This window comes from Mauremys reevesii, linkage group 14 (genome assembly GCF_016161935.1).
Source record: "Mauremys reevesii isolate NIE-2019 linkage group 14, ASM1616193v1, whole genome shotgun sequence".
In the NCBI taxonomy this organism is placed as follows: Eukaryota; Metazoa; Chordata; order Testudines; family Geoemydidae; genus Mauremys; species Mauremys reevesii.
Window position 1 is genome coordinate 6406807 of NC_052636.1, and position 27905 is coordinate 6434711.

The window sequence follows — 27905 nt, forward strand, 5'->3', positions numbered from 1 at the left end:
GAATAAAGAACGAGCTGGAGGCCAGGTGAGCAGGTTGCCAGGGAAACAGGACAGAGGCCAGACGAGGGGCAAAGGGCCTGGCTGAGTCGGGCTGTTGGAGCAAGGAGTCTGCTGGGTTGGGGACTCGAGGGGAGAGCCCAGGCTCTGAGTTCGGGGTCTGCCCAAGATGGACGTTGCTGAATCTTCCTGCTTCCTGTGCGAACACAGAACTTTCCCAGGCTGGATCCCAGACCCCTAACAAACCTTCTGTTGTACAGCGCTGGCTGAGAGTCACTGGGGACTGTGGAAGTTGGGGGTGCAGGACTCCCCTTCGGGGCGGGTGAGGCTTTCCCAGGTGTCCGACTCAGGTGGACTCACTGCAGGAAGCTCCTGGTGTGGAACAGGGGGGCTGAAAGGTCCAAGGTCAGTCCCAGGAGGGGCTGAAGCCAAGGAGGCGTCCCCCCGTGAGAGCGTCCTGGGAGTCACACTGACGAGGCTCTTGCCTGGGTTTGACTCCGAGCTGTTCCAGAGCACGGAGCCTGTGTGCCCGTCACAGCCCCCCAGCATGTGACCTACAGGCTCCACTCTGGCAAAGCTCCCTGTAAATCAGAGACAAACTCCCCCCTTCTCCCAGTTACTCTCCCCTGCAGAGAACCCAGAGCAGCTCCTGCCTCGCTGGGTCTCCTGCCAGCCACAGCTGGCCAAGGAGCTGCCCGAGCCGTTCCCCTGGGTCCCTGTGCAGGGGCAGTGTCAGTTCCGACCTCACGAGTACAGTGGCGACGCTCCCTGCCTGTCACGGGGGGGACGAGGGCTTGATTCCCTGAGGAGAAAGCTGGGATTGTGACACCCGTGTATGTCTGCAGCACAATTAAACCCCACAGCTGGCCCAGGCCGGCTGACTCGGGCTTGCCAGGCTCGGGATCTGGGGCTGGAGCCCGACCACTGGGACCCTCCCCCCTCGCTAGGTTCAGTGGCCGATATACTGAAGATGAGTTTGTAAGTGGGGAATGTGCACTGGGTGCTGCCACTGGACAGACACTTCCCAGCAGGAGCCCCACCCCGTGAATGTGATCTACTCTAAACACATGTGATGAAGGAAAGTCAGCCTGGGGCTCTGGATTTATCATCTCGCAACGACTCGATTCAACTTGCTCAGGTTAGAAAGAAAGTTGTTTTTTTTTTATTGTGAGCCTGAAAATTGCCTCCGGTGTGAAAGTCAGAGCTGGATTATTTCACGCTCACGCACCCTTATCACTATTGAAGGAGTAAAGGAACGTGCAAACCAATGCAGCCTTAACATGTCATTTGCATCCTCAAGCCTTGTTCCTGTGGCAGGATCTCAAGGACAGACAGAAATGTTACCCGGTGTCAGGAGGAGAGAGGAAAGCACTTCCCCTCGTGTATTTCCCCAGGCTGTTGTGCAAGGCAGCAGAGGCGCTTTACGGCATTTTCTGTCACTGATTTTTTTCATGTTGGTGTGGGAGGAAAGACTTAGACCTGCCAACTTTGTGACCCTGTGAATGTGAAGTGAGCAGATGATGAGTTAACAATGATGCTGTTGCACAGGGTTTGATTGGAATTAGAAAACAAAAAGCCCTTAAAGTGGAACTCTTGGGTGAATAGAATGAGCTGATTTATAGTCAACCTTGAAAGGCAATAGACTGTTACATTGGGCAGAACAGCCTGGTTTGGTTGGTTGGTTGTTTTCCCTGATAAATTGCAGAGGGTTCAGAGAAGAGCCACAGGAATGATTAAAGGCTTGAGCAGGCAGAGAAGTTTAAAAACAAACCGAACCTTCCCTGCTCCTGCCGGCTGTGACTGCTGAGGACATTTTCCTTCTCTACTCCAGAGTCTCTCTTCTGCCAGATTCTCAGCAAGTCAGGCCCCCTGCAGACTATGGCAGAGCAGTTTGGTATGAAGCTGCAGGACTCACAATGTAAGAGTGCAGCTGCTGTAGCATCTTGACTGACCATGGGCTAAATCCTGCAGCCCTGGCAGCCCAGGATAACCTCCCACTGATGGTGATGGGAATTTAGCCTTTGTAACGATCTGTTGGTACCTGAGCTCTCAGATGTGAATTAAACTGGGGGCAGACACAGCTCTGTCCAAACAAGTGAAGGATGTAAGTGAAAGAGCAAAGCTGGCCCTGGGGAGCTGCTGCAGTCCCATCACCACAGCTGGGAGGGAACAGAGGGAAAACACCTGGAGCAGCACTGAGAAAAGGAAGTTTGTCAGTGAGATCAGTAGCAATAAATGTGAACTGAAGGAGTGCTTTCTCCTCTGTGCCGACAGGTTTGAATTGTGTTACTTTACTGTGAGATAAGGCTTTACAATATCCTGCTCTAATTTCAGGATGGGTCTATAACCATAATTAGTCTCTGTTGAACTGGGACTTTCAAAATTCCCAAGGAATTTAAGGGTGGGGTTCATAGTTGGTCACCTGAGGGAGTGCAGTAGAGTTCAAACCAAAGGCCAGAGAGGCGAGAACAGGGATTGTGGGACACCTCCCGGAGGCCAATCACAGCACTGTCATCGACTAGGGTGTCTACACTGGTACCGTGGCGCTGTAGCCCCGGCTCAGAAAGCTGTACGCCTCTCGTTGGGAATCCCTCTGATTTACATCTCTCTGTGAGGTCACCACCTCCCCACCAATAGTCTTTGACCAATAGTCTGAGTTCCTGCAAAAGGCCTTTGTGATGTCACTGCCACATGCCTCCCTTGCTGGGCTAATGTCCTGCCCCTGGCCAGGCACTTTGGAGGTTTGAGCTACTCCCTGGGGATCACCCCACTCAAGGAGCGTTCGTTCTAGGCAGCAAGCTGGCTAGACAGGAAGCATCAGATGCTGCTCCCAATGCTACACTCAGTTTTTCAGAAATTAGTCGACTTTATGGCCAGATGAGACCATTAGAGCATCTAATCTGACCCCCTGAATATCACAGGCCTCCTGTATGACACAAGAGCTACTTTTGAGGCAAACACATTCCAGAAAGGCATCTAGTCTTCACTGAATGACATCAGGAGATGGCGAATCCACCACTTTCCTTGGTAGCTTGTTCCTGTGGTGAATCATCCTTGTTGTTGACTATTTGTGCCTTAGTTGTAATATGAATCCTTGATCTGGCTCCCAGCCCCTCTCCAAGGGTTGCAGCTATCTGGAGGTGCTGCCTTCCTCAGTCACACCTCATTCATTCAACAGGGCAATTGATTACAAAGTGGGGGGAAGATCTTATTCTACTTCTAGCAAGAAGGCATTTTTCTTTTACCTTAGGGGCTCGCTATAACATATTACCAAGGTTCAATACAAAGTCATATACAAGTTATACACAAATGCACAATGCAGAGATTTATCTAAAACTGCATTGATTGACTGCTGTGTGCAGTAATATAGTGACCCCTGGGTCTTCGAATGAGGGTTTATACTTCGGGGTGGGGGGCACGAGTCGGAGGTGGGCGGGTGGGCAAAGAGGCGAGCAGTGAGCTAGGAGAGATTCTAGGGGCAGGGATGGGGGTTTCTGGCAGGGGAGGGAGGACGTGAAAAGAGGCGAGTGGTGGGTAGGGGGCTGACTGAGAGGACGCAGGAAGCCAGCGGGGGGCTAAGGTGGTGGGGCAGAGCAGGGAGGGGGTGGGTCCTATTTTACTGCTGTGAAATGGTCACCCTATGTGCGTCGTTTCTTTCCCCCTCTACAGGCCTCCAGATACCATCAGTGCCTTGCTAGTGTGCCATGCACCGTGAGAGATCTCTTCTCTTTGTGTGTGGCTGAGTGTTTCCCTTGTGTGTGAATTTATTCAACAAAATCTTGAGCTGTGTAATGGCTACCATGAATGAAAAGAAAAAGAGAATCAGAGCTCAGCGTTTTCAACACTGAATGGATGAATAAATACTTACATACTGAGAATGATACAATTACTAAAGGAAGCTTTCAAATTTCAAAGGAAATTGCTGCTGCTGGGAAACACTTCACAGAAGGCGAGGTTTTTAAAAAAAAAAAAAGTGTCTCTTGCTTGCTGTACCTGAGTTATGTCCAGAAAAGAGGGGAATATTTGAGAATGTCAGTCTATCACACAAGACTGTACAGAGAAGAATAGCTGACATTTTTACCAATCTAAGTGATCAGTTAAAGCAGAGAGTCAGCGAATTCTGCTTTTACTCAGACTCATAGGGCTTGGCTACACTTGAGAGTTGCAGCGCTGGGAGTTTGCAGCGCTGGTCGTGCAGCTGTGTAGGAACAGCGCTGGTGTGTGGCCACACTCACAGCTACCAGCGCTGCAGTGTGGCCACATTTGCAGCATTTGCAGCGCTGTTGGGAGTGATGCATTATGGGCAGCTATCCCAGCACAAGTGTAGCCAAGCCCATAGACTTTAAGGTCAGAAGGGACCATTATGATCATCTAGTCTGACCCCCTGCACAACGCAGGCCACAGAATCTCACCCACCCACTCCTGTAACAACCCCCTAACCTATGTCTGAGTTATTGAAGTCCTCAAATCGTGATTTAAAGACCCCAAGCTGCAGAGAATCTTCCAGCAAATGACCCATGCCCCATGCTGCAGAGGAAGGTGAAAAACCTCCAGGGCCTCTGCCAATCTTCCCTGGAGGAAAATTCCTACCCGACCCCTGTGACGATGCGGTTCTGGCGGGACCCAACTGAGAGTGCCAATTCAGGACCACTTTCTCAAACAGGGCAGTCACAGCCCTAGGCTGGGGTTTTTCTACCTCTAAGGCAAACCAAACCAGCCAGCCAAAGAGGACTCTGGTCTCACCCCACTGGCTAACCACAAGTTACACAAGCAATTTCCTTAGACACTCCAGTCTCCCAGTATCACCACCAGTGCACTCGTCCTGGGGATGAATGGTTATGAAAACCAACACCCCAATAAAAGAAAAAGGTTCTCTCGATCCCAAAGGACCAAGCCCCAGACCCAGGTCAATATACACATCAGATCTTACCCACAAATCACACTGATGCCAATCCTTTAGAATCTAAAATCTAAAGGTTTATTTACAAAGGGAAAAAGGTAGAGATGAGAGGTAGAATTGGTTAAATGGAATCAATTACATACAGTAATGGCAAAGTTCTTAGTTCAGGCTTGCAGCAGTGATGGCATAAACTGCAGGTTCAAACCAAGTCTCTGGAACATCCCCCGCTGGGATGGGTCCTCAGTCCCTTGTGTAGAGCTTCAGTTTGTAGCAAAGTTCCTCCAGAGGTAAGAAGCAGGATTGAAGACAAGATGGAGATGAGGCATCAGCCTTAGGCTTTGGCTACACTTGCATTTCAAAGCGCTGCCGCGGCAGCGCTCCCGCGGCAGCGCTTTGAAGCGCTAAGTGTAGTCAAAGCCCCAGCGCTGGGAGAAAACTCTCCCAGCGCTGTCCACTCCAGCTCCCTGTGGGAATAACGGACAGCGCTGGGAGCCGCGCGCCCACCGCTGGGGCATTGACGACACTGGCGCTTTGGCGCGCCGCACAGTGCAGCGCTGCCGAGGGTGTGTTTACACACCCTGCTGCAGCGCTGCAAATTTGCAAGTGTAGCCAAGCCCTTATATAGGCTTTTCCAGGTGTAAGAACCTCTCTGTTCTTACTGTGGAAAATCACAGCAAAATGGAGTCTGCAGTCATATGTACAAGTCTCTGCATACCTTGCTGAGTCACAAGGCGTGTCTGCCTTCTCTCCATGGGTCAATTGTGTAGCTGATGGTCCTTAATGGGCCATCAAGCAGGCTAAGCAGATCTAACACCAGCTTGTCTGGGATATCACCCAGAAGCACATCACCAACTTGAAATACAGACAGTATAGAGCCAATATACATAACTTCAACTAAAAATGATACATGCACACAGACAGCATAATCATAACCAGCAACCCATAACCTGGTCTTAGACATCTTATATGACCCCCTTTACCTAAGATTTGGTGCCACTACAGGACCTTGGTTGCAACCCATGTTCTATATGGTCCCAATTTATATCAATAACGTCACAACTCCCTCAAAGAATTATAGTAGATTTGTGAGGCATGATTTTCCTTTACAAAACCATGTTCATTCTTCCCTAATGTAAGAGGGGGCAGACTCACCCGGTGGCGCCTCCTGCTGGTTGCCTTGGGAATTAGCTCTCCAGCCCTCAGAGCACACTCTGCAGGCCAGTGATCCGCCTTACCGCAGCTGGCCCCCTGTCCCTCCCAGGACCCCAGTGCCCCTTTTACTGGGTGCTGCTCCCTGGCAGTACCCCCACAGTTCTGGGTCTCCCCCTCCCAGGGGAACCCCCACCCACTATCCCCACGTCACCTCAGTCTTGACTACTGCCCAGTCTCCATCCAGCCCCCGTTCACTGGGGCAGACTGCAGTATGAGCCACTCATCACAGGCAAAGGCCTTTGGACCTGCCGCCTCTGCTTCCCCCTGGGCTGCCCCATTGCAGCCCTGCACCTATTCAGCCTATAGTCAGGCCTGCAGCCTGGGGCTTTCCAGGCCAGAGCTCCCAGCTCCTCTGGCCCTTCCCCAGCCCTGCTCCCACTCTAGGTGTCTTGCTTGGGTCCCTGCAGCCAGGCCCTTCTCCCTCTACAAGCAGAGGGAGACTGACTGGGCACCTGGCTCACAGCCTCTTATAGGGGCCAGCTGGGCCTGACTGGGGCATGGCCCCAGCCCTCTCCTGGGCTGCTTCAAGCCCCAGGGCAGTGGGACCAGGTTACCACCCACTACACCCAGCAAATTCCGTTCACCGATGGGTCTCATCATTGGGCTCTACAATTCCACCCAATGTGCCTGGTACTGACGTTAGCCTCAGTGGTCTGTAATTGCCAGCTGCATCTCTGGAGCCTTTTTCATACACTGCTCCAGCCAGGGACTAAAGGCCGCCCCAGACTTTCCCTTTCTCCCTTCTGGGAAATCAAGTTCAAGTTCTACAAGCAGCTAAAGAAGCTTCAACCCTGCATCTGAATTAATGTCACATTTCTCACTGCCCGACACAAACAAATGTCATATCAATCCCAGGTGAGTCCACTTCAGTCATTCCTCAGCCCCATTCCTTCACCCTCCTGCCTTAGCTTAGGGCATTGCGCCACCCTGTGGGCATTTTATGTCCCTCCTCAGTTTCACATACAGACACAATTTCCTTTGCCGTTCAACGAACAGCAAAACCCTTCCGTGTCTCTAGTCTGAGCCAGGGCATTCAATTCCATTGAAACCTTCTCTCCTGCAATGGCAATGGCCAGACAGAGGGGACGTGGCCACCTTCAGTCCTGAGAGTGAGATATTCACTCTCCTCTTTCTTCAAGCTGCTGTTGTTAGTCCATAAAACATGTACCATGGAGTAAAAAGCTGAGTTTACTCCAGGGTGAGGAAAGAAAGGAGCCACCAACTCCCTGAAAAATCTCTGTGCCCCAGAGAGAACCTGCCCCTGCTATTGGAATCACTGATGTGCTTCAGCTACAATGGGGAAAGTATCTGCTCTCATGGGGGTATAGCTCAGTGGTAGAGTGTTTGACTGCAGATCAAGTGGTCCTTGCTTCAAATACACGTGCTCTCTAATAAGCCTCTCCTTATTCATTTATTTTTTTTTTAAAAAAGGGAAAACATTTTGATTTCCATTCTCCATTATGTTCAGGAGCTCCACTATACGGGGATGCTTGAAATGAATGTAAACACTCAACATTTCACTGTCCAAATGCATAAAAACCTAGCACACCTGTCCATCAGCTGAAATCAGTTCCAAGCCTCTAAGTGTCTAGTTTATGTTTTCATCAGTTAAACAAAGGGATCATATGAATGTACATTTGCAGATCCCTCCTCTCCAGGGCTGTGCTGTGCAGAAGAACAAGAACCACATCCAGTTGGGGCTCAGGAGTCTGACGAGCAAAGGCCACTTGGTGCGGGCTAAAGTCACCAGCACTTTGGCTCCTTCCCATTCAACCAGCAGCTGGGCCCCCAGGACAAGGCATGAGAAGAAGACAGTGGCTGTGAGCAGGAAAATAGCCACCAAGAAGCTGGCTAAAGCTGTCAAGATCCCCAGGAAGGTCACCATGCCCATGTCTAGAATGTACTGACTGCAGCAGGGACCAAAAAGGCAGAGAAAAGCCCTCAAAAGTTCTAAGCTGCCAAGCCCCAGAAGGTGATCAAAATCCTACCTAAAATCAAGACAGGATAAGGCTAATGTCACCTCCAAAGCCAGGGCTAAGAAGGTAACACTGAGAAAGAAGTGGAGAGATTTCCATTGGGATGACTCCTGCTCCCCTAATGGCTCTGTTACGAATCACCATGGACCACCCGGGGAGATCAAAGTCCTGCAGGACAAACAGCCCCATGGACAGTATAATGAAGTGGTGGCAGTGGGGGGAAGTGTTGTGTTTTGTGTAACACGTGCCAGGTGAGTGATGCACTGCCAGGGCAGCTGCCCATGAGCTCATTCTCTTCAATCTACTGCTGCTGTTATTTCAGAGCCAGCACTAGCGGGAGTGTGTCCCTGTCACTTCACCAGCTGTAGAACAGGCTCTGTCTGCAGCCCAGCTCTGATTAATCCCACTTTTTAATGTATTCCTACTGCGATACTTTCCCAGTTCTCTGCCTCATTCAAACATTCCCGTCAGAGACTGAATATGGGGAGGGATGGACTTATTTGTGTGACATTCGGTAAGTTGCCTCGATTTCAGTAAGGCATTTGACATGGTTCCACATGGGGAATTGTTAGTTAAATTGGAAAAGATGGGGATCAATATGAAAATTGAAAGGTGGATAAGGAACTGGTTAAAGGGGAGACTACAATGGGTGGTATTGAAGGGTGAACTGTCAGGCTGGAAGGAGGTTACTAGTGGAGTTCCTCAGGGATCTGTTTTGGGGCCAATCTTATTTAACCTTTTTATTACTGACCTTAGCACATTCCCGCTTTTTATGCCAACAAAGTTTGCGGATGACACAAAGCTGGGAGGTATCACTAACACAGAGAAGGACCGGAATCTCATACAGGAAGATCTGGATGACCTTGTAAACTGGAGTAATAGTAACAGGATGAAATTTAATAGTGAAAAGTGCAAGGTCTTGCATTTAGGGATTAATAATAAGAATTTTAGTTATAAATTGGGGACGCATCAGTTGGAAGTAACAGAGGAGGAGAAGGACATCGGAGTATTGGTTGATCACAGGATGATTATGAGCCACCAATGTGATATGGCCATTAAAAAAGCTAATGCAGTTTTAGGATGCATCAGGCGAGGTATTTCCAGCAAAGATAAGGAGGTGTTAGTACCGTTATATAAGGCACTGGTGAGACCTCATCTGGAATACTGTGTGCAGTTCTGGTCTCCCATGTTTAAGAAGGACGAATTCAAACTGGAACAGGTTCAGAGACGGGCTACTAGGATGATCCGAGGAATGGAAAACCTGTCATATGAAAGGAGACTCAAAGAGCTTGGCTTGTTTAGCCTAACCAAAAGAAGGTTGAGGGGGGATATGATTGCTCTTTATAAATATATCAGGGATTAATATCAGGGAGGGAGAGGAATTATTTAAGCTTAGTACCAATGTGGACACAAGAACAAATGGGTATAAACTGGACACTAGGAAGTTTAGACTTGAAATCAGACAAAGGTTTCTAACCATTAGAGGACTGAAGTTCTGGAACAGCCTTCCAAGGGGAGTAGTGGGGACAAAAGACATATCTGGCTTTAAGACTAAGCTTGATAAGTTTATGGAGGGGATGGCATGATGGGATAGCCTAATTTTGGCAATTCATTTTGGCAATTGATATTTGATTATCAGCAGGCAAGTATGCCCAGTGGTCTGTGATGGGATGTTAGATGGGATGGGATCTGAGTAACAGCAGAGAATTCTTTCCTGGGTGCTGGCGGGTGAGTCTTGCCCACATGCTCAGGGTTTAGCTGATCACCATATTTGGGGTTGGGAAGGAATTTTCCTCCGGGACAGATTGGCAGAGGCCCTGGAGGTTTTTCGCCTTCCTCTGCAGCATGGGGCATGAGTCATTTGCTGGAGGATTCTCTGCAGCTTGAGGTCTTCAAACCACAATTTGAAGACTTCAGTAACTCAGACATAGGTTAGGGTTTGTTATAGAAGTGGATGGGTAGGATTCTGTGGCCTGCATTGTGCAGGAGGTCAGACTAGATGATCATAATGGTCCCTTCTGACCTTAAAGTCTATGAGATTGAAACCTTGACCAAACTACCTGCTACACATTCAAACCTTCCTGTACACACACAACAGAAACTGGGGCTCTAGAAATGGCAACTTTCCTTTAACACAGATCATTGTTTTCTGTACTTCCAAAGGCACTGAAATAGAAGCACATTACCTTTAAACAGCTGCTATTTCATGATCAGCAGCAGAGCCTCTGTCAATTTATCACCCATAGAGCTGATTGTTTCTAACTGCAGGGTTAGCCAGATCATTCAGTAACATTATCGCTCTGTTTACAAAGCCTTTGGTTAGTGACGAATCATAAGACTTATCCCTTCCTGCTGTAATTCCACCGACTCCAGTGTCTCTTTCCCCATTTCTGGTTCCAAGCAAATTAAAACCACCATCAGAACTAACATGCTGTGGGAAAGTGGAAATGTTGATAGCTCAAGTAATTCTGTGTCTTGTGTGAGTCTATCTGCTTTGTGTGTGAGACCGGTGGGGCTTTTTCTTTGCTCCTGGCAGGTTCAACCAGGTCAGATTTGTGTGTGGGGAGGGGCCAGAGAAAACACACCCTGGCCTTCCAGGTTGGGGTTAGGCAAAGGAATAACAACCCTGTCCCACAAAAAACAAAATATGTTACAGAAACAGTGGTAGGAACAGTGCTAGAGAAACTGGTAAATAATCACAATGCCCAGGCTTGAAGTAATCGGAAACACAGAATTCAAAAAGCAAAGCTCAGGGGCTACTGGGGGTTTATTCTCTGAGCTTAGCCATGTGCTATAGCACAGGGAGCACTTTGGGAAGTCTCCCATCCCACAACGGGGAAAAGGAAAAGGATTCTTAGGTTCTAGCACGGATTGAAGGAGGATGGTGATGGGGAATAACGGAATCCCTCTGACTTACCCTAACTACATCTGTTGTTACAATGGGTGAAATGACATTTCCCCCTATCCCTGTCCTTTTCCTGCTCTTTGTTATAGTTCAATATATTTTAAGTGCAGAAAATGATAATAAAAATATCTGCTCCCCAGCACAACCTGAAGCAACATCAGAGCAACTGGGAATGAAACAATTGGTTCCCCAAGGGAGAACTTGATGACTAACAATGGCTTTGAAATGGGGGAACAGTATAACCATGATGCTCAGGGTTTGTTTAGACTAGGGAAAGTGATGGAGTTTAGGTCAGGTCAAGGGGAAAGCTAATGGCAACCACTGCACCTGGGCTGCATCTGCTCTACAACTATAATTGTCCTTTTACCCCAAGATCACTAACTTGAGCAGCCAACGCCATGTACAGCCCTAGTGGATGTCAGGCACAGGTAGTTTTTGCCTCAGTGTAGCTTGTTGGGATCAAACCTCTCCCCAACCTGGAGGGATGAACATTCCTGTCAGGAGGGACACACACTCCTATGACTCTAAAGGAAAAGAGTTGATAGAAAAGATCACAGGACTGACCCCATAGAAGGATGAGCTTCAAAAGGCAGAAGCAGGCAACTGATCTGGTGGAGCTGAGAGACCTCGGTGAAGATGGTGCAAAAATCACTATGTGGGAATTGGCAAATGTGATTTAAAAAAAATATCTTTGGCCAGCCCTAGTCAAGGGATTTATAACAGTTCTCTCTTGTGTGGATTTTCTGATGTCTAATAAGGCTTGTGCGCCGATTGAAGCTTTTCCCACACACAGAGCACATGTAGGGCATCTCCCCTGTGTGGATTCTCTCATGTCTGATAAGGTGAGAGCTCCGCCCAAAGCTTTTCCCGCACTCAGAGCACGTGTAGGGCATCTCCCCTGTGTGGATTCTCTCATGTCTAATAAGGTCAGAGCCCCAAATGAAGCTTTTCCCGCACTCAGAGCACATGTAGTGCGTCTCCCCAGTGTGGATTCTCTCATGTCTGATAAGGTCAGAGTCCCGATTGAAGCTTTTCCCGCACTCAGAGCATGTGTAGGACATCTCCCCTGTGTGGATTCTCTCATGTCTGATAAGGTGAGAGCTCTGCCCAAAGCTTTTCCCGCACTCAGAGCACATGTAGGGCATCTCCCCTGTGTGGATTCTCTCATGTCTAATAAGGTTTGTGCGCTGATTGAAGCTTTTCCCACACTCAGAGCACATGTAGGGCGTCTCCCCTGTGTGGATTCTCTGATGTGCGATAAGCTCAGAGCGCCGCCTGAAGCTTTTCCCGCACTCAGAGCACGTGTAGGGCGTCTCCTGTGTGGATTCTCCAATGTGTGAAAAGGGTAGAGCTCCGCCGAAGCTTTTCCCGCACTCAGAGCACGTGTAGGGTGTCTCGCCAGTGTGGATTCTCTGATGCGTGATAAGGTGTGAGCGCCCATTGAAGCTTTTCCCGCACTCATGGCACATGTAGCGTCTCTCTTCCAAGTTGATTCTGGTGCGTGGAATAAGGGCTGAGTGGCGACTGTAGTTTTCCACTGGCCTCTGCTGAGTCTCACAGGCTTTTGTGTTTTCTGGGAGTGCACAACTCCTGAAACATTCCCTTTGGATCTTCCTGATAACATCCAATGTGGATCTACTTGCACAGTGTCTTCCTCTTGGGGTTTCTCCTCCTCGTTCTCACTCACCATCCCATCGTCGGATGGGAGACAGAGAGAATCCAGACATAGGTCACTCCCTGTGCCTGAGAAAAAGGAAATGTCAGAGAGAGGAATGGAAAAAGGGATGAACAAACCAAAATACATGTGGGAGAGATCAAACCTATCAGGTGCTGATTTTCCCCAAACCCTTCCACAGAGAAGAGAGGAAGACATCAGTTCCGGGTCCTCATTGCACCATAACTCTCAGGGGAAAGTGAGATCGGGGAGGGACCTGCTGCCAGTTGTCAGTCAGAATAGGAGGGAAGTCATGAGTGACATCTGCCATAATGATTCCACATCTGCAGGGAACAATCCTGAACTTGAAGAGCTCACAGGGTCTTTGTAGGGCATCCCAAATGTTTCCTGCATTCCTAAGCAGTTGTTGAGTTGTTTAACCAAGTCCTCACCTGCGAAGGCAGCTCTCAGGAGCACTTCTTTCTCAGAGCCCTGGAGGTCCGGGACCCATGGCTCTTCCCCTCGTTCCAGCTGCGAGATCACATCAGGTTTCGAAATTGGAAACCCTACTGCAGGCAAAGAAAACAAGGGACGTCAGTGGAATTTGTGGGATACATGTCACAAAGAATATTCCATGGTTTAACCCCACCCCATTTTTAGGCAGTAACATCTGTAGCTCTCAGGATTCATCTGCTTGCCTGAATCAATATCTCTTTTCTTATAAGTACTGTATTGTGATAGGAATTAATAAACCTATTAAAAATAAGTTTGGCTGTAATGCAAGAAACCTACAGGCCAAAAACCTGCATTTTAAGATAAAGCAAAGTTAGCATAGCTACATCCTGTGCCCTTTTACCCAAAAAAGAAACTGTTTTTCCTATACCCAAATAAAGTGCCTACGCTTAGGTCTAAGACCCTTTACCTAGACCAACAGACAATGAAGAATAGCAAAGGGGATTTTTCAAAGTTGCACTCACAGACTTAACAAGTACCCCACAAGTGCACAGATACCTGTCATCCATACATACTAGCCTATGGAGTAAGCGTACCCTAACATTTCTATGGGGGAAGACTGAAATTTGGGAATAAGAGGAAGAATTTCCGCCATTTATTTCTATAAAAAGAGGTAACCTACCTCACTATGGTACCCCCCAGCCCACCTCGACCTCCTCCTTCTTCACTACACTTCACCATCTTCAACTACGTATTCATGCTATCCATCTACGATAGCTATTAACCAGTAATAGGCCGCACTTATTTTCTTTTCAAACTTTAAGTTCAAAAGGGACTCGGCTAAGCTTGGTCTCTCTAAATGTTATTTTAGTTTGTGTATCAGATTATTTAGTTGAGCTAAAAAATAAATTCTAAAGTAGCTTTGACAGCTCTTTGCATTAGTTTCCTCTGCAAGAGCTGTGAAACCAGAACCGCCAGAGACGAGGCCAACACCAGTTTATCAAAACAGGGTGTGAATATTAACCAAAAAGTTTGCAGCACATAATATTGTATCATCATATGTATCTCCTGAATAACAGTAATACAATTGTAACTCTGTAATTCTACCTGTTTTACAATTTACTTACTATTTCATTGAGTTTAATAAAAAGTCGTTATGACTCTATCTGTCTCCGTGTGAGCTTCCTGTCATACCCCCGAAGGTCCCTTTATCAAGGTTTATCTGTGGAACCTGATTCGAAATACGAACTTTTATCTTCTGATCAAACAAATTGGCGAGCCTAAACCCATATTAATTAATATAAATGATTAAGTATTATTATTAATTAAAATGATTACAATACAAATTAAATTAAGTTGATAAATCAAATCAATATTACTGAGGCTGTGGCTACACTTAGCGCTTCAAAGCGCTGCCGCGGTAGCGCTTTGAAGCGCTAAGTGTAGTCAATGCACCAGCGCGGGGGGAACGCTCTCCCCGCGCTGTCCGCACTCCACCTCCTGTGGGGAATACGGACAGCGCTGGGAGCCGCTCCCAGCGCTGGGGCTTTGACCACACTGGCGCTTTGAAGCGCCCGCAATTTGCAGCGCTGGAGAGGGTGTGTTCACACCCTGCTGCAGCGCTGCAAATTTGTAAGTGTAGCCAAGCCCTAACACACCCCAAATAAGGCTACGCATCCCAAGGCCATCTTCCTTGGCTCAAAGTGGCAGGAGAGTTACTATTATAACAAATCATATTCACTACCTTAGTGCCTAAGGACCAACTAACAGTGGGTCCCCATTGTGCTAGGCAAAGTGCAAACAGAGAATAGTAGATGGCCCATGTCCTGAAGAATTTACAATCTAAATCAGGGGTAGGCAACCTGCGGAAGCTAGCTGATTTTCAGTGGCACTCACACTGCCCTGGTCCTGGCCCCTGGTCCGGGGGGGGAGGCTCTGCATTTTAATTTAATTTTAAATTAAGCTTCTTAAACATTTTAAAAACCTTATTTACTTTACATACAACAATAGTTTAGTTCTATATTATAGACTTATAGAAAGAGACCTTTAAAAACGTTAAAATGTGTTACTGGCACACGGAAAAGACGGTTACTCACCGTAGTAACTGTTGTTCTTCGAGATGTGTTGCTCCTATCCATTCCATGTAGGTGTGCGCGCCGCGCGTGCACGGCTCTTCGGAACATTTTTACCCTAGCAACTCCGGCAGGCCGGCTGGGCGCCCCCTGGAGTGGCGCCGCCATGTCGCTGAATATATACCCCAGCTGGCCCGTCCGCTCCTCAGTTCCTTCTTGCCGGCTACTCCGACAGTGGGGAAGGAGGGCGGGTCTGGAATGCATAGGAGCAACACATCTCGAAGAACAACAGTTACTACGGTGAGTAACCGTCTTTTCTTCTTCGAGTGATTGCTCCTATGCATTCCATGTAGGTGATTCCCAAGCCTTACCTAGGCGGTGGGGTCGGAGTGAGACGTGGCAGAGTGCAAGACTGCGGAGCCGAAGGCTGCATCGTCTCTGGATTGCTGCACCAACGCGTAGTGGGAAGCGAAGGTGTGGACCGAAGACCAGGTGGCTGCTCTACAGATGTCCTGGATGGGGACATGGGCCAGGAAAGCAGCCGACGAGGCTTGCGCTCTTGTTGAGTGAGCGGTGAGGCGGCATGGTGGCACGCGAGCAAGCTCGTAGCATGTCCGGATACACGCCGTGACCCAGGAGGAAATCCGCTGCGAGGAGACCGGCTCGCCTTTCATGCGATCGGCAACCGCCACAAACAGCTGGGTCGAACGCCGGAAGGGCTTCGTCCACTCGATATAAAAAGGGAGGGCCCTGCGGACGTCCAGGGTGTGAAGCTGTTGCTCCCGAGGTGAGGTGTGCGGCTTCGGGCAGAAGACGAGGAGGAAGATCTCTTGATTGACATGGAAGGCCGAGACTACTTTTGGGAGGAAGGCCGGGTGCGGGCGAAGCTGTACCTTGTCTGCATGGAAGACGGTGTAAGGTGGACTAACCGTTAGGGCACGAAGCTCGGACACTCGTCTCGCTGAAGTTATAGCGACGAGGAAGGCCGTCTTCCATGACAGGTAGAGGAGGGAGCACGTGGCCAAAGGTTCGAAGGGGGCTCCCATAAGCTTGGCCAGGACCAGGTTTAAATCCCAGGCTGGGGTAGGACGCCGTATGGGCGGGTACAACCAGTCCAGGCCCTTCAGGAAGCGGGAAACGATCTGGCTGGAGAAGATGGATCGGCCGTCTATTGATGGGCGAAAGGCGGATATGGCCACCGGGTGTACCTTTAAGGAGGAGACCGCGAGACCCTGCTCCTTAAGGTCCCAGAGGTAGTCCAGGATTGTAGAAAGAGGGACTATGAAGGGATTGAGGCCTCATTGATCACACCAGAGGCCAAAGCGCTTCCACTTCGCGAGGTAAGTGGAGCGGGTGGAAGGTTTTCTGCTTTCAAGCAGGACTCGCTGTACTGCCGCGGAACAGCCTCTCTCCGCCTGGGTCAGCCATGTAGGTACCAAGCTGTGAGATGGAGGGACTGCAGGTCCGGGTGGCGGAGTCTGCCGAAGTCCTGTGTGATGAGGTCCGGCCACACTGGGAGGAGAATGGGCTCCCGAACGGAGAGCTCGAGCAGCAGGGTGTACCAATGCTGCCTCGGCCAGGCCGGAGCGATGAGTATTAGGCGGGCTTGGTCCCTCCGAAGTTTGAGCAGCACTCGGTGGATGAGCGGGAATGGAGGGAAGGCGTAAAGGAGGTGATCTGTCCAGGAGTACAGGAAGGCGTCCGACAGGGAGCCCGGAGAGCGACCCTGGTAGGAACAGAACTGGTGGCACTTCCTGTTCTCCTTGGAGGCAAACAGGTCGACCTGGGGAAAGCCCCACTGCTGGAAAATCGTGTGTACCACGTCCGGTCGAAGGGACCACTCGTGGGCGAGGAAAGACCTGCTGAGGCAGTCCGCTAGCGTGTTCTGCACTCCTGGGAGAAAGGACGCTTCTAGGTGAATCGAGTAGGTCACGCAGAAGTTCCACAGGAGCATCGCTTCCTTGCAGAGGAGGGAGGAGCGAGCTCTGCCCTGCTTGTTCACGTAGAACATTGCCGTCATGTTGTCCGTGAACACCGCGACGCAGCGGCCTTGCAGACGGGCGTGGAAGGCGAGACACGCCAAGCGAATTGCCCGCAGCTCCCGGACATTGATGTGGAGGGAGAGCTCCTGGGGCGACCAGAGGCCCTGGGTGTGAAGGTTGCCCAGGTGAGCCCCCCATCCCAGTGCCGAGGCATCTGTTGTCAGTGTCACGGACGGACGAGGAGGGCAGAACGGGACTCCTGCACACACAACCTCTGGGTCCAGCCACCAGCTGAGCGAAGCAAGGGTAGGCTTCGTGACCGTGACTACCCTGTCTATGGAGTCGCGGTGTGGGCGGTATACCGACGCCAGCCAGGATTGAAATGGGCGGAGGCGCAGCCTCGCGTAGGCGGTGACAAACGTGCACGATGCCATGTGGCCCAGGAGGCGTAGGCAGGACTGAACTGTCGTAGTGGGAAAGGTGAGGCGGTCTCGGATGATGGAGACCATCGCCTGCGCCGTGATCGCGGGAGGCAGGCCCTGGCCAAATTGGAGTCGAAAACCGCTCCAATGAACTCCACCCGCTGAGACGGAGTTAAGGTGGACTTCTCGGCGTTGATGAGAAGACCGAGATGTCGAAATAGAGACAGGATTTCTAACATCTGGTCCGTTACCAGCCGCTGGGACGTTCCGCGAACCAGCCAATCGTCGAGATATGGATAAACGTGTATATGACGACGGCGGAGGGCTGCGGCAACCACTGCCATGCACTTGGTAAAAACTCTTGGCGCGGTGGATAGGCCGAATGGCAGCACTGCGAACTGGTAGTGCGCATTGTTGACTACAAAACGCAGGTAGAGTCAATGGGGAGGATAAATCGCAACGTGGAAGTACGTGTCCTTCATGTCGAGGGCGGCAAACCAGTCTCCCGGATCCAGGGAGGGAATGATGGTCCCCAGGGTGACCATAATATATAAATATAATAATTGGAGATATACCAATCTCCTAGAACTGGAAGGGACCTTGAAAGGTCATCTAGTCCAGCCCCCTGCCTTCACTAGCAGGACCAATTTTTGCCCCAGATCCTAAGTGGCCCCCTCAAGGATTGAACTCACAACCCTGGGTTTAGCAGGCCAATGCTCAAACCACTGAGCTATCCCTCCCCCCAAACTTGCGAAACTTGAGCTTGAGCAGGTACTTGTTGAGCTCGCGGAGGTCCAGTATTGGACGTAGACCTCTTTTCGCCTTGGGGATGAGAAAGTATCGGGAATAGAAACCCCTGCCCCGCATGTCGTGAGGCACCTCCTCTATGGCACCCAAGCTCAACAGAGTCTCGACCTCTTGTAAGAGGAATTGCTCGTGAGAGGGGTCCCTGAAGAGGGATGGGGAAGGCGGGTGGGAAGGAGGGGGCGAAACAAATTGAAGGCGGTAACCAGACTGGATTGTTTGAAGCACCCAGTTGTCCGTTGTTATTCGGGACCACACTGAAAAGAAATGGGAAAGGCGGTTGTAAAATAAAAGGGGAGGATCCGGTACAGAGACTGATGGGCTATCCTCGGGCGTCCCATCAAAACGCCTGCTTGGGGCCCTGGGGGGCCTTGGAAGACGGATGGGTTTGGTTGCGCCGGTTGCCCGATGGTCTACAGCGATTCAGGCCTGGCCGTCAGCTGTTATAGGGACGGGACCTGGGCTGATTAAACCGATAGGGTTGCTGCCTGAACGACCTGCGCTGGGTTGCAGGTGTATGCATCCCCAGAGTGCGGATGGCTATGCGACCGTCCTTCAGGGTCTGGATTCTGGAATCAGTCTTTTCAGAAAACAGACCCTGGGTATCGAAGGGCAGGTCCTGCAGGGTGTACTGCACCTCGGGCGGCAGTGTGGAGGATTGTAGCCAGGAGATGCGCCTCATGGTCACTCCTGAGGCCAGGGTTCTTGCGCCTGAGTCCGCCGAGTCGAGAGCGGCCTGGATGGAGGACCTGGAGGACTTTTTCCCTTCTTCCAACAGCGCCGAGAACTCCTGGCGGGAGGCTGTTGGTACCAGCTCTGCGAATTTCGCCAGAGACACCATGATGTCAAAGGTGTACCTGGCGAGGAGGGCCATCTGGTTGGCGATCCGGAGCTGGAGACCGCCTGCAGAGTAGACCTTGCGGCCCAACAAATCCATACGCCTCGCCTCCCTGGACTTTGGCGCTGGGGCGGGCTTGCCATGCCTCTCCCTGTCGTTGACCGACTGGACAACCAACGAGTCTGGGGCAGGATGAGTATACAAGTACTCATACCCCGTGGGGGGGACGGAGTACTTCCTTTCGACCCCGCGGGCGGTGGGAGGAACGGACGCCGGTGACTGCCAGATGGTAGTGGCGTTTTTCTGAATGGTGCGGATGAACGGCAAGGCCACCCGCACTGGAGCCTCCGCTCCAATCACATTTGTTACCGGGTCTTCCGTGACCTCCGCCACGGGGAGGTCGATAGCCTTCGCCACCCGGCAAAGAAGGTCCTGGTGGGCCCGCAAGTCAATTGGTGGAGGGTCTGTTGTAGCAGCCCCGGCCACCGCCTCGTCCGGTGAAGACGACGAGGATAGGCCTTGAACCACTGCCTCCGCGGGTGGTTCTTCTAAGGCGTGGGCGGCTGACTCGGCCCGAGGATGTCTCTGGGGATCAGGTGGCAGCTGATCCGAACCTGGTGAAGAAGGGGCGGTCTGCTTATCGTGGCCTCCGTACCCTGTGTTCGGAGGTGGGGGCCCTCGGAGGGAAAGACATCCCTTGAGTTTCGTATTGGGCCCAGGGGACCCAGAAGCCCCACTGCTGCACACCCTGGGCTTGACCTTGCGGGGCAGCCGGAAGATGAGCATCGCTGCCAGTCCCCGAAGCGACCGACGAGTGTCGAGATGGCCATGGGGGTGCAGAGGCGCTGATGGACTGCGCCGTCAAGGTCAGCCATTTGTCTCCGGACGGTGCCGAGGATCGGTGCCGGTCGTCGCGGTGCCGAGATTGCGAACGAGACCATCGACCGCCGCGGTGCCGGGAGCTCGACCGGTGCCGGGAGCTCGACCGGGATCTTGACCGGCGGTGCCGGGAGCGGCTCCAGGAGTCACGGTGCCGGGAACGGTGCCAGGAATCGGACCTACGTCGGTGCCGACGGGAAGGCGATCGGGATCGGGAGCGTCTCCGGGAGCGCGACCGGTACCGCGATGTTGAGCGGTACCGGGACTGCGACCGGCATCGAGAAGGCGACCGGTACCGCGATGGTGAGCGGTGCCGGGATCTCAAGCGGTGCGACGGTGACCGGCGTCGGGACCGGGAGCGACCGGACTTGAGCGCCGTCTACGTCGTCTGTCCAGTGCAGGGGGCCGCATCATAGCCGGCTTACCCGCTGACACGACAGCCCGCACCGGCGGTGCCGGGGGCCGGAGGCTCGGTGCCTCTGTGAGCTCGATGAGCTCCCTCGCCGTCGAGAAAGTCTCGGGCGTGGATGGCAGCTGCAGCTCAACCGCGGTCGGTGCTGGGGAGCAGGGTGGTACCGGACTCGACGGCCCTTGCGGCGCCGGAGTCAACGGCACGGTGCACGGCCTGTGCATGGCCACAGCCGGTACCGGAAGTGGTGGAGGCGGCTGGGCGATAGGACCCTCAGCATGGGTCTTTGCAGCTGTTTTCGCCAGCTTACGCTTCCTCGATGGTGAGAGGGAGCGGTGCCGGGTCGTCGGTCCCGCTTGCGGAGGACGAGGAGCCTCGGTGCCGGAGCGGCTCGGGGCTGCCGGTGCGCTGCGCGCCGATGAAGACTTCGGCGCCAGCGCGGTTGGTGCCGGGGGCTGGAGCGTTGCCTCCATGAGGAGCTGTTTTAGGCGACTGTCCCGCTCCTTTCGTGTCCTGGGCTTAAAGGCTGCACAGACAGGGCACTTATCCGTACGGTGAGTCTCTCCAAAGCAGCGCAGGCAGGAGTCGTGCGGATCCCCGACAGGCATGTGCCGCTGGCCTTGGGCATGAGCCCGCACCGGTTGCGGAAAAAGGGGGGTAAACCCTCCTTATTCCCTTATACCTAAACTATACTAACTAATTAAATCAACTAACAGTAACTACTGAAACAACTATATACAGACAAGATTAGCGAACGCTAGGGTTGTGGAGGACAGAGAGCACTCCACTGTTCCAACTGGCCGTCACGGGCGGTAAGAAGGAACTCAGGAGCGGACGGGCCGGCGGGGGTATATATTCAGCGCCATAGCGGTGCCACTCCAGGGGGCGCCCAGCCGGCCCGCCGGAGTTGCTAGGGTAAAAATGTTCCGAAGAGCCGTGCACGCACGGCGCGCACACCTACATGGAATGCATAGGAGCAATCACTCGAAGAAGAACCTTAAATTAGAGTGAATAAATGAAGACTCAGCACAGCACTTCTGAAAGGTTGCCGACCCCTGATCTAAATAGACAAGACAGACACAGAATGGGGGAAGGGCTAGAACCCACTGTTAGAATAGACATAATCAGGCCTGCCTGTAAAGCCTAGACTTTAAGAACTTAGGGGTATTTTTATCACTCTGTCTTTATACCCGTGTAACTAGCTAAGAATCAAAATCTCAGTCTGCCTGAGGCCTTGTTCTTAGGCTAAGGCCTTTGGCTAAGCAGCAGGAGCAGCCATAAGCTAGGAAGCGAAGGGTCACATCCTCACATCCCAAACCAGTCACACTGAAATAAGGTGCTATTGGGCTGTTAGGAAGATGATCCTGTCCTGATAGTGCCCATCACCACCAGATAAAGAAACAGATCTTAAGATGGATAAAAAAAACATAGTTTGACAGCATCCTGTCTGGGAAGAAATCCCTGATCAATGGTTGTGAAACCCTCATTTCTGTATTGTTTTATCTTTATGGCCACCACTTTTACCTTGTTAATCAGTCTGGTTCTCTAATTGTTTCTGTCTGCTGCATCATTAATTTTTCTAGGTGTAAGTTCATTAGGGCAGTGGAATATGCTTGCTTGGAAATAACCCCAATAAACATCGCATTATCTGTGCTTCAGACTTCTGGTCTTTCGCTGCTTGCTGTCTGCGTGACAAGAACCAGGAAGTGGGAGGGTGAAGGAAAACCCTCTAACAAATGGACATGACCTGATAACCAAAAGGTGAGCCTTTAAGGAAGGTTTTAATACACTTTGGAACAGATCAGGATTCCCATGAGGACTGAGAGGAGCGATGGTAAACACGCATTTAGATCCTTTCTTTGTTTTATATCTTTTCCCATAAGGCTGAACCTCTGGCACTGTCATGGATCAATAGGATCTGTGCAATGCCCTGGCTTTTAAACAGTCCTTGGGAGGTGCTCCTTGAGTGCACTAGACCCCCAAGGGGTCCCACTCTTCCACAAGGACAGACCACTTAGTTTCAGCACCTGAGACTACGCCACTTCCTGGGTGCTCTTCCTCCACACTCCTCTCCACTTCTTCCCATTACTCTCAGCCAGCACCACCTCCTGGCACCTTGGGAGCTTCTTGTGTTCCCTCCTCATCTCTCACAACCTCATCCCTCCCTGCTGCTTCTTAGCTCTAACCCTGCACACACACTCCCTATATCTGGGCACCCTACAATTATCTACTCCCCCCTTCTCCTCCCCTCCCACATCTCTGCTCTCCCTTCACCCGTGGGGTCCTGAATGGCAACATTATATGCTCTCCTATCAAAAGAGGAGCTCACCTGACTGTCACACAAGCCATGCATGAGTCATACACCTATTTACTCTATTTAGAATTCTACAGGTGGCATATTTTCCTCTTAAAATGAGGAAAAGGCATGAAAGCTACAGTTATTCATGTATCCAATAAGGATACATTCAATGCAATTTTTCAATGACTGACGTCACCAAAAAGGCACATGTCCAAAATGATACTAGTGGGTGGGAGATAAGGCAAAAAAGGGAGGGGAAGGAAACTTGTCAAAACTTGTATGACAAATAAAGGTATAAAGTTATTACTACTCAGGTTCTTTAGAGACCCCACAGCTTCTAATAACCCAGGGGACAGGACTCCTTACCCAGGGAAGTCACAGTCTCATAGTTCTCCTGCATGACATCCCTGTAGAGGGCTCTCTGAGCGGGGTCCAGCAGAGCCCCCTCACCCCTGGTGAAATACACAGCCACCTCCTCGAAGGTCACCGGCCCCTGAAAGAGCAAGAGTCCAACACTCAGGACCTGCTGCCCCACTCACAACCCCACTATTCACGGAACAGCAGCACCAGGAAAAAGGAAGCTCCGGGAGGCCCATGTTAACAGAGTCCCACCACCTTGCCTAGAACAGCCAGTAGGCATCAGAGGGTAGAAAAAGAGAAGATGGTTACTCACCATTGTAACTGTTGTTCTTCGAGATGTGTTGCTCATATCCATTCCAGTTAGGTGTGCGCACGCCGCATGCACGTTCGTCGGAAGATTTTTACCCTAGCAACACTTGGTGGGTCGGCTGGGTGCCCCCTGGAGTGGCGCCGCTATAGCGCCGGATATATACCCCTGCTGACCCATCTGCCCCTCAGTTCCTTCTTGCCGGCTACTCCGACAGTGGGGAAGGAGGGCGGATTTGGAATGGATATGAGCAACACATCTCGAAGAACAACAGTTACAACGGTGAGTAACCGTCTTTTCTTCGTCGAGTGCTTGCTCATATCCATTCCAGTTAGGTGATTCTGCCTTACCTAGACGGTGGGGTCGGGGTGAGACGTTGCAGAATACAAAACTGCTGAGCCAAAGGCTGCATCATCTCTGGACTGTTGGACCAGTGCATAATGTGAGGCGAAGGTGTGGACTGAGGACCAGGTAGCTGCGCGACCTATCTCCTGGAAGGGCACGTGAGCCAGGAAGGCAGCAGAAGACGCCTGAGCCCTGGTGGAAAGTGCAGTGAGGTGGCTCGATGGAACATGGGCCACGTCACAGCAGGTGCGGATGCACGACTTCACCCAAGATGAAATCCTCTGGGAGGAGAGAGGTAGGTCCTTCATTCGGTCTGCCACTGCGACGAAGAGTTGTGTGTTTTATGAAAGAGGCTTTGTCCGCGGGATATAAATGCGAGCGCCCCACGGATGTCTAGGGAGTGCAATTGTTTCTCCCTTCGTGATGAGTGTGGCTTCGGAAAGAAGACTGGAAGGGAGATATCCTAGTTGATATGAAAGGCCGACACCACCTTAGGGAGGAAGGCCGGATGTGGTCACAACTGCCCCTTGTCCTTGTGAAACACAGTGTACAATGGCCCACCGTGAGCCTGAAGCACGGAGACTCGTCTGGCCGATAATGGCTGCGAGGAACAAAAAACTTCGGTCTTCCAGGACAGGTATAGCAGCGACTTGAATGGGCAGTCATAAGTCAGTGGCTTGAATGGGCAGTCATAAGTCAGGTTAGAACCAGGTTGAGGACCCAGGTTTGGGCGGGGTGGCGAATTTGTGGGTATAAGTGCTCCAAGCCCTTGAGGAACCTAGAAACCATAGGGTGCGTAGAATACGAGAGCGCCACTCTCCACTGGGTGGAAGGTAGAGATGGCTGCCAATGTGTACCCTTAATGATGATACCGCCAGGCCCTGCTGTTTGAGAGACCAGAGAGGCAGTCCAAGATGGAATGGATCGGGGCCTCCGTGGGAGCCAACACTGGTGCATTTCACACCAGCAGGAGAAACGCTTTCCACTCTGGCCAGATATGTTAACTCGAGTGGAAGGTTTCCTACTACCCAGGAGTACCTGTTGTACCGAGGCAGAAACAACGTAACTTGGATCGGGTTTAGTCACGCAGCAGCCATGCTGCGAGGTGCAGGGATTGCAGGTCTCGGGTGAGTGAAGTCTGCCGTGATCCCAAGTGCGTTATGAGGTCTGGGCAAAGAGGCAGGTGAATCGGGTTTGGCTATCGACAGGTCTAGCAAGATGGTGTACCGGTGCTGCTCTGGAGCCACGGCTGGAATTGATCTCATGATCAGGTGCGCTCTGTCCCTGCGGAGTTTTAGCAGGACCTCCCTGTGAACCAGCGAGAATGGTGGAAAAGTGTATAGCAGCAGATGAACTCATCCACGGCATCAGAAAAAGCATCCGAGATCGAAAGCCCGGGAGAGGCCTTGGAATGAGCAGAATGTCTGGCACTTCCTGTTCTCGCAAGAAGTGAAGAGGTCTATGCGGGAGAGCCCCACTTCTCGAGGAAAACGGAATGGATAACGATCCGGACAAATCGACCACTCGTGAGAGTTGCAGGAAGGATCTGCTGAGGCGATCTGCCAGAGTGTTCCGGAACCCCTGGGAAAAAAGGACGTTACACCAGGTCTATCGAGTTGGGCTATGCAGAAGTCCCAGAGCTGGATAGCTTCCTGCAAAGAGGAGGACTGTGCTCCTCCCTAGCTTGTTTATGTGTGTAAATACATGGCCGTTAAAGTTGTCTCTGTGAATCACTGAGACACAAATGGCCTTGTAGGGTGCTGCCTGAAAACGCCTTGGCACGCCAGGCGGACTGCTCCTCAGCTCTCGGACATTGATGTGCAAGGCCAGCTCTTGAAAGCTGGGACCAAAAGGCCCTGAGTGCAGAAACTGACCAAGGTGAGCACCCCAGCCGGGAGATCAGAGGTGTCCATCGTGAGGACACACCAAGGTGAGGTGGATGGAACAGCATCCCTGCACACACCAGGGAGGGCGTCGACCACCAGTCAGAGGGAGCCTAGGAATGCTCAGGGGGATTGTGACCATCATGTCTATGCTGTCTCTGCTCGGGTGGTACACGAGAAGTGAGCCATGATTGGAGTGGCCGGAGGTGAAGCCTGGCATGTTTGGTCATGAACGCATTTTGCAGGCAGCCATGGGACCCAGAAGACCTAGGCAAGAAAGCTGAGATCAGAAGTTGTCAGGAAGTTCAGATGGATCTTGTATAATTGTACCATCACGCTTCGAAACCGAAGGCTGAGGTAAACAGGTTTCTGGCGAGATTAGGTCCAGGATGGCTCCATAGAATTCTATTACTCTGTGTGGGAATCAGAGTGGATTTCTCTATATTGATCATCAGGCCCAGTAGACGCAGGGAATAGGTCCTTGACGATGGCCACATGACGGGTAACTTGGGCCTCGGAGGTCCCTCGAATGAGCCAATCGTCTAGATATGGAGAAAAATGCATCGGGCGGCAGCGGAGGGAGGCGGCGACTACAGCCATGCACTTTGGTGAACTATTCTTTAGGGCTGTAGAGGCCAAACGGAAGGACCGTGGAAACTAGAAATGATGACGGTTGGCTACAAACCGGAGGTACCTTCTATGTGGAAGATAAATGGCGACATGAAAACACGCGCGCCTTCATATCGAGGGCGGCATACCAGCCTCTCGGGATCCAAGGATGGGATGACGGGTCCCCATGGATACCATGCTGAACTTCAAGCGCTATCATGAACTTGTTGGAGTTCCACTGGAGTCTAGGATAGATCTGAGACTTCCCACTTCGCCTTATGGGGATAGGAAATAGTGGGAGTAGAACCCCTAAATTGCCCCCTTTCTGTCACTGTTGGTACATCCTCTATAGTCTCCGATGGTGAGGAGCGTCCTTTCACTCCTCTTTGCAAGAGGAATTGCACGTGAGAGGGTCCCTTAAAGAGGAACGAGGGGATGGAGGGTGGGAAGTGGGGGACAGTAAATAAACTGGAGGCGGTACTGAAGTTCCACCGTGCGTGAGGACCCAAAGATTTGAGGTTAGGAAGGTGCCACCCACGCTTGGGAGGGAAAAAGGAGAGAGCCGGTTAGCAAAGGGAGGGAATGGATCCTGGGTAATAACTGATGCGCCGTCCTCAGGCGTGCCTTCAAAAGTTAGGCTTGGCCCCATTGGTGGTTTAGAGGGACTCCTGATTTTGGCCCCTTGCAGGATCCTGGACTGACGCCCTCTCGACTGCCTCAAGCCACACCTGCTGACAAAGTCCTGTCTTTGTCCTTGCTCTGTAGGCTGAGATCCCAGCCTAGTCCCCACTGTGAGCAAGAACTAAGAGCTGCCCCTGCATCCGGCAGGCCTTGCACCCAAAGGGAGGTGGAACTGGAAGAAGCTCCTCCACCCTGTAGTTTGCAAGCAGGAAGCTCAGCTAAACACTGAGAAAGCGTTCATGGAACTCCCAGATCAGTCTGATCACTAGATCTTAGGACAGGAAGTTCAGGATACTGAAGCCATTTCCAGGGTTCTAAGCTTGGAGCAGTGTGCTGCACCAGCAGAGGCTATCGTAATGCTTACTGCCAGTAAGTCCAGGCCCATGAATGCCTGCCTACAGGTGCTTGTGGCACTCAGGTACCTGTCTAGTGCTCATTGAAGACCAAGCTGTTACAACATGGCAGGAGGATGACCTGAAGCTGTCAAGGAGGCCATTGAGCTCGCGGGCGCAGACAATGAGGCCGAAACCTGCCTGGGTGTCTGGGCCTGATGCTATCTTCTGACACTAGGGCCGGCTGCTGTACAGGGAAGACTGATGGGCTGAAGCTGTGGCGCTCCCAGGCTCCTGCGGTGGGGGACCATGGTATGATCCAGAGGGACTTGCCCGCGACCGTCTGGGGAGGGGCCGTGGCCTGAGGGCACCCCTCCTGATGGGCTCAAGGGAGGAGCTGGCTACCAGCGAGCAGATGGCAGGTGTTAGGGCAGGCACCAGACCCATGAAAGAAGCAAACAGCCTCTGAGAGCTATCCTCTGGAATGCATGTGCTGATCTACTGAACCTCACAGGGTCCATCGGGTCCCCCCTGACACTCGGCGATGAAACGAGCTCACCCGCCCTGAAGCGAGGTACACGACTCT

The 27905-nt window shown here is 51.6% G+C and overlaps 1 protein-coding gene across 1 annotated transcript in view; it reads right to left on the reverse strand.

The window, feature by feature from the left end:
• The window catches only part of LOC120381404 (zinc finger protein 850-like), a gene marked incomplete at both ends in the record, with an annotated part of 157976 nt that overhangs the window by 56855 nt on the left and 73216 nt on the right, over positions 1-27905 (reverse strand). Inside the window, one exon of the mRNA XM_039499594.1 lies at positions 11797-12464. Within this exon, the coding sequence (XP_039355528.1) occupies positions 11797-12464 (668 nt within the window). The remainder of the gene's footprint in view (positions 1-11796; positions 12465-27905) is intronic.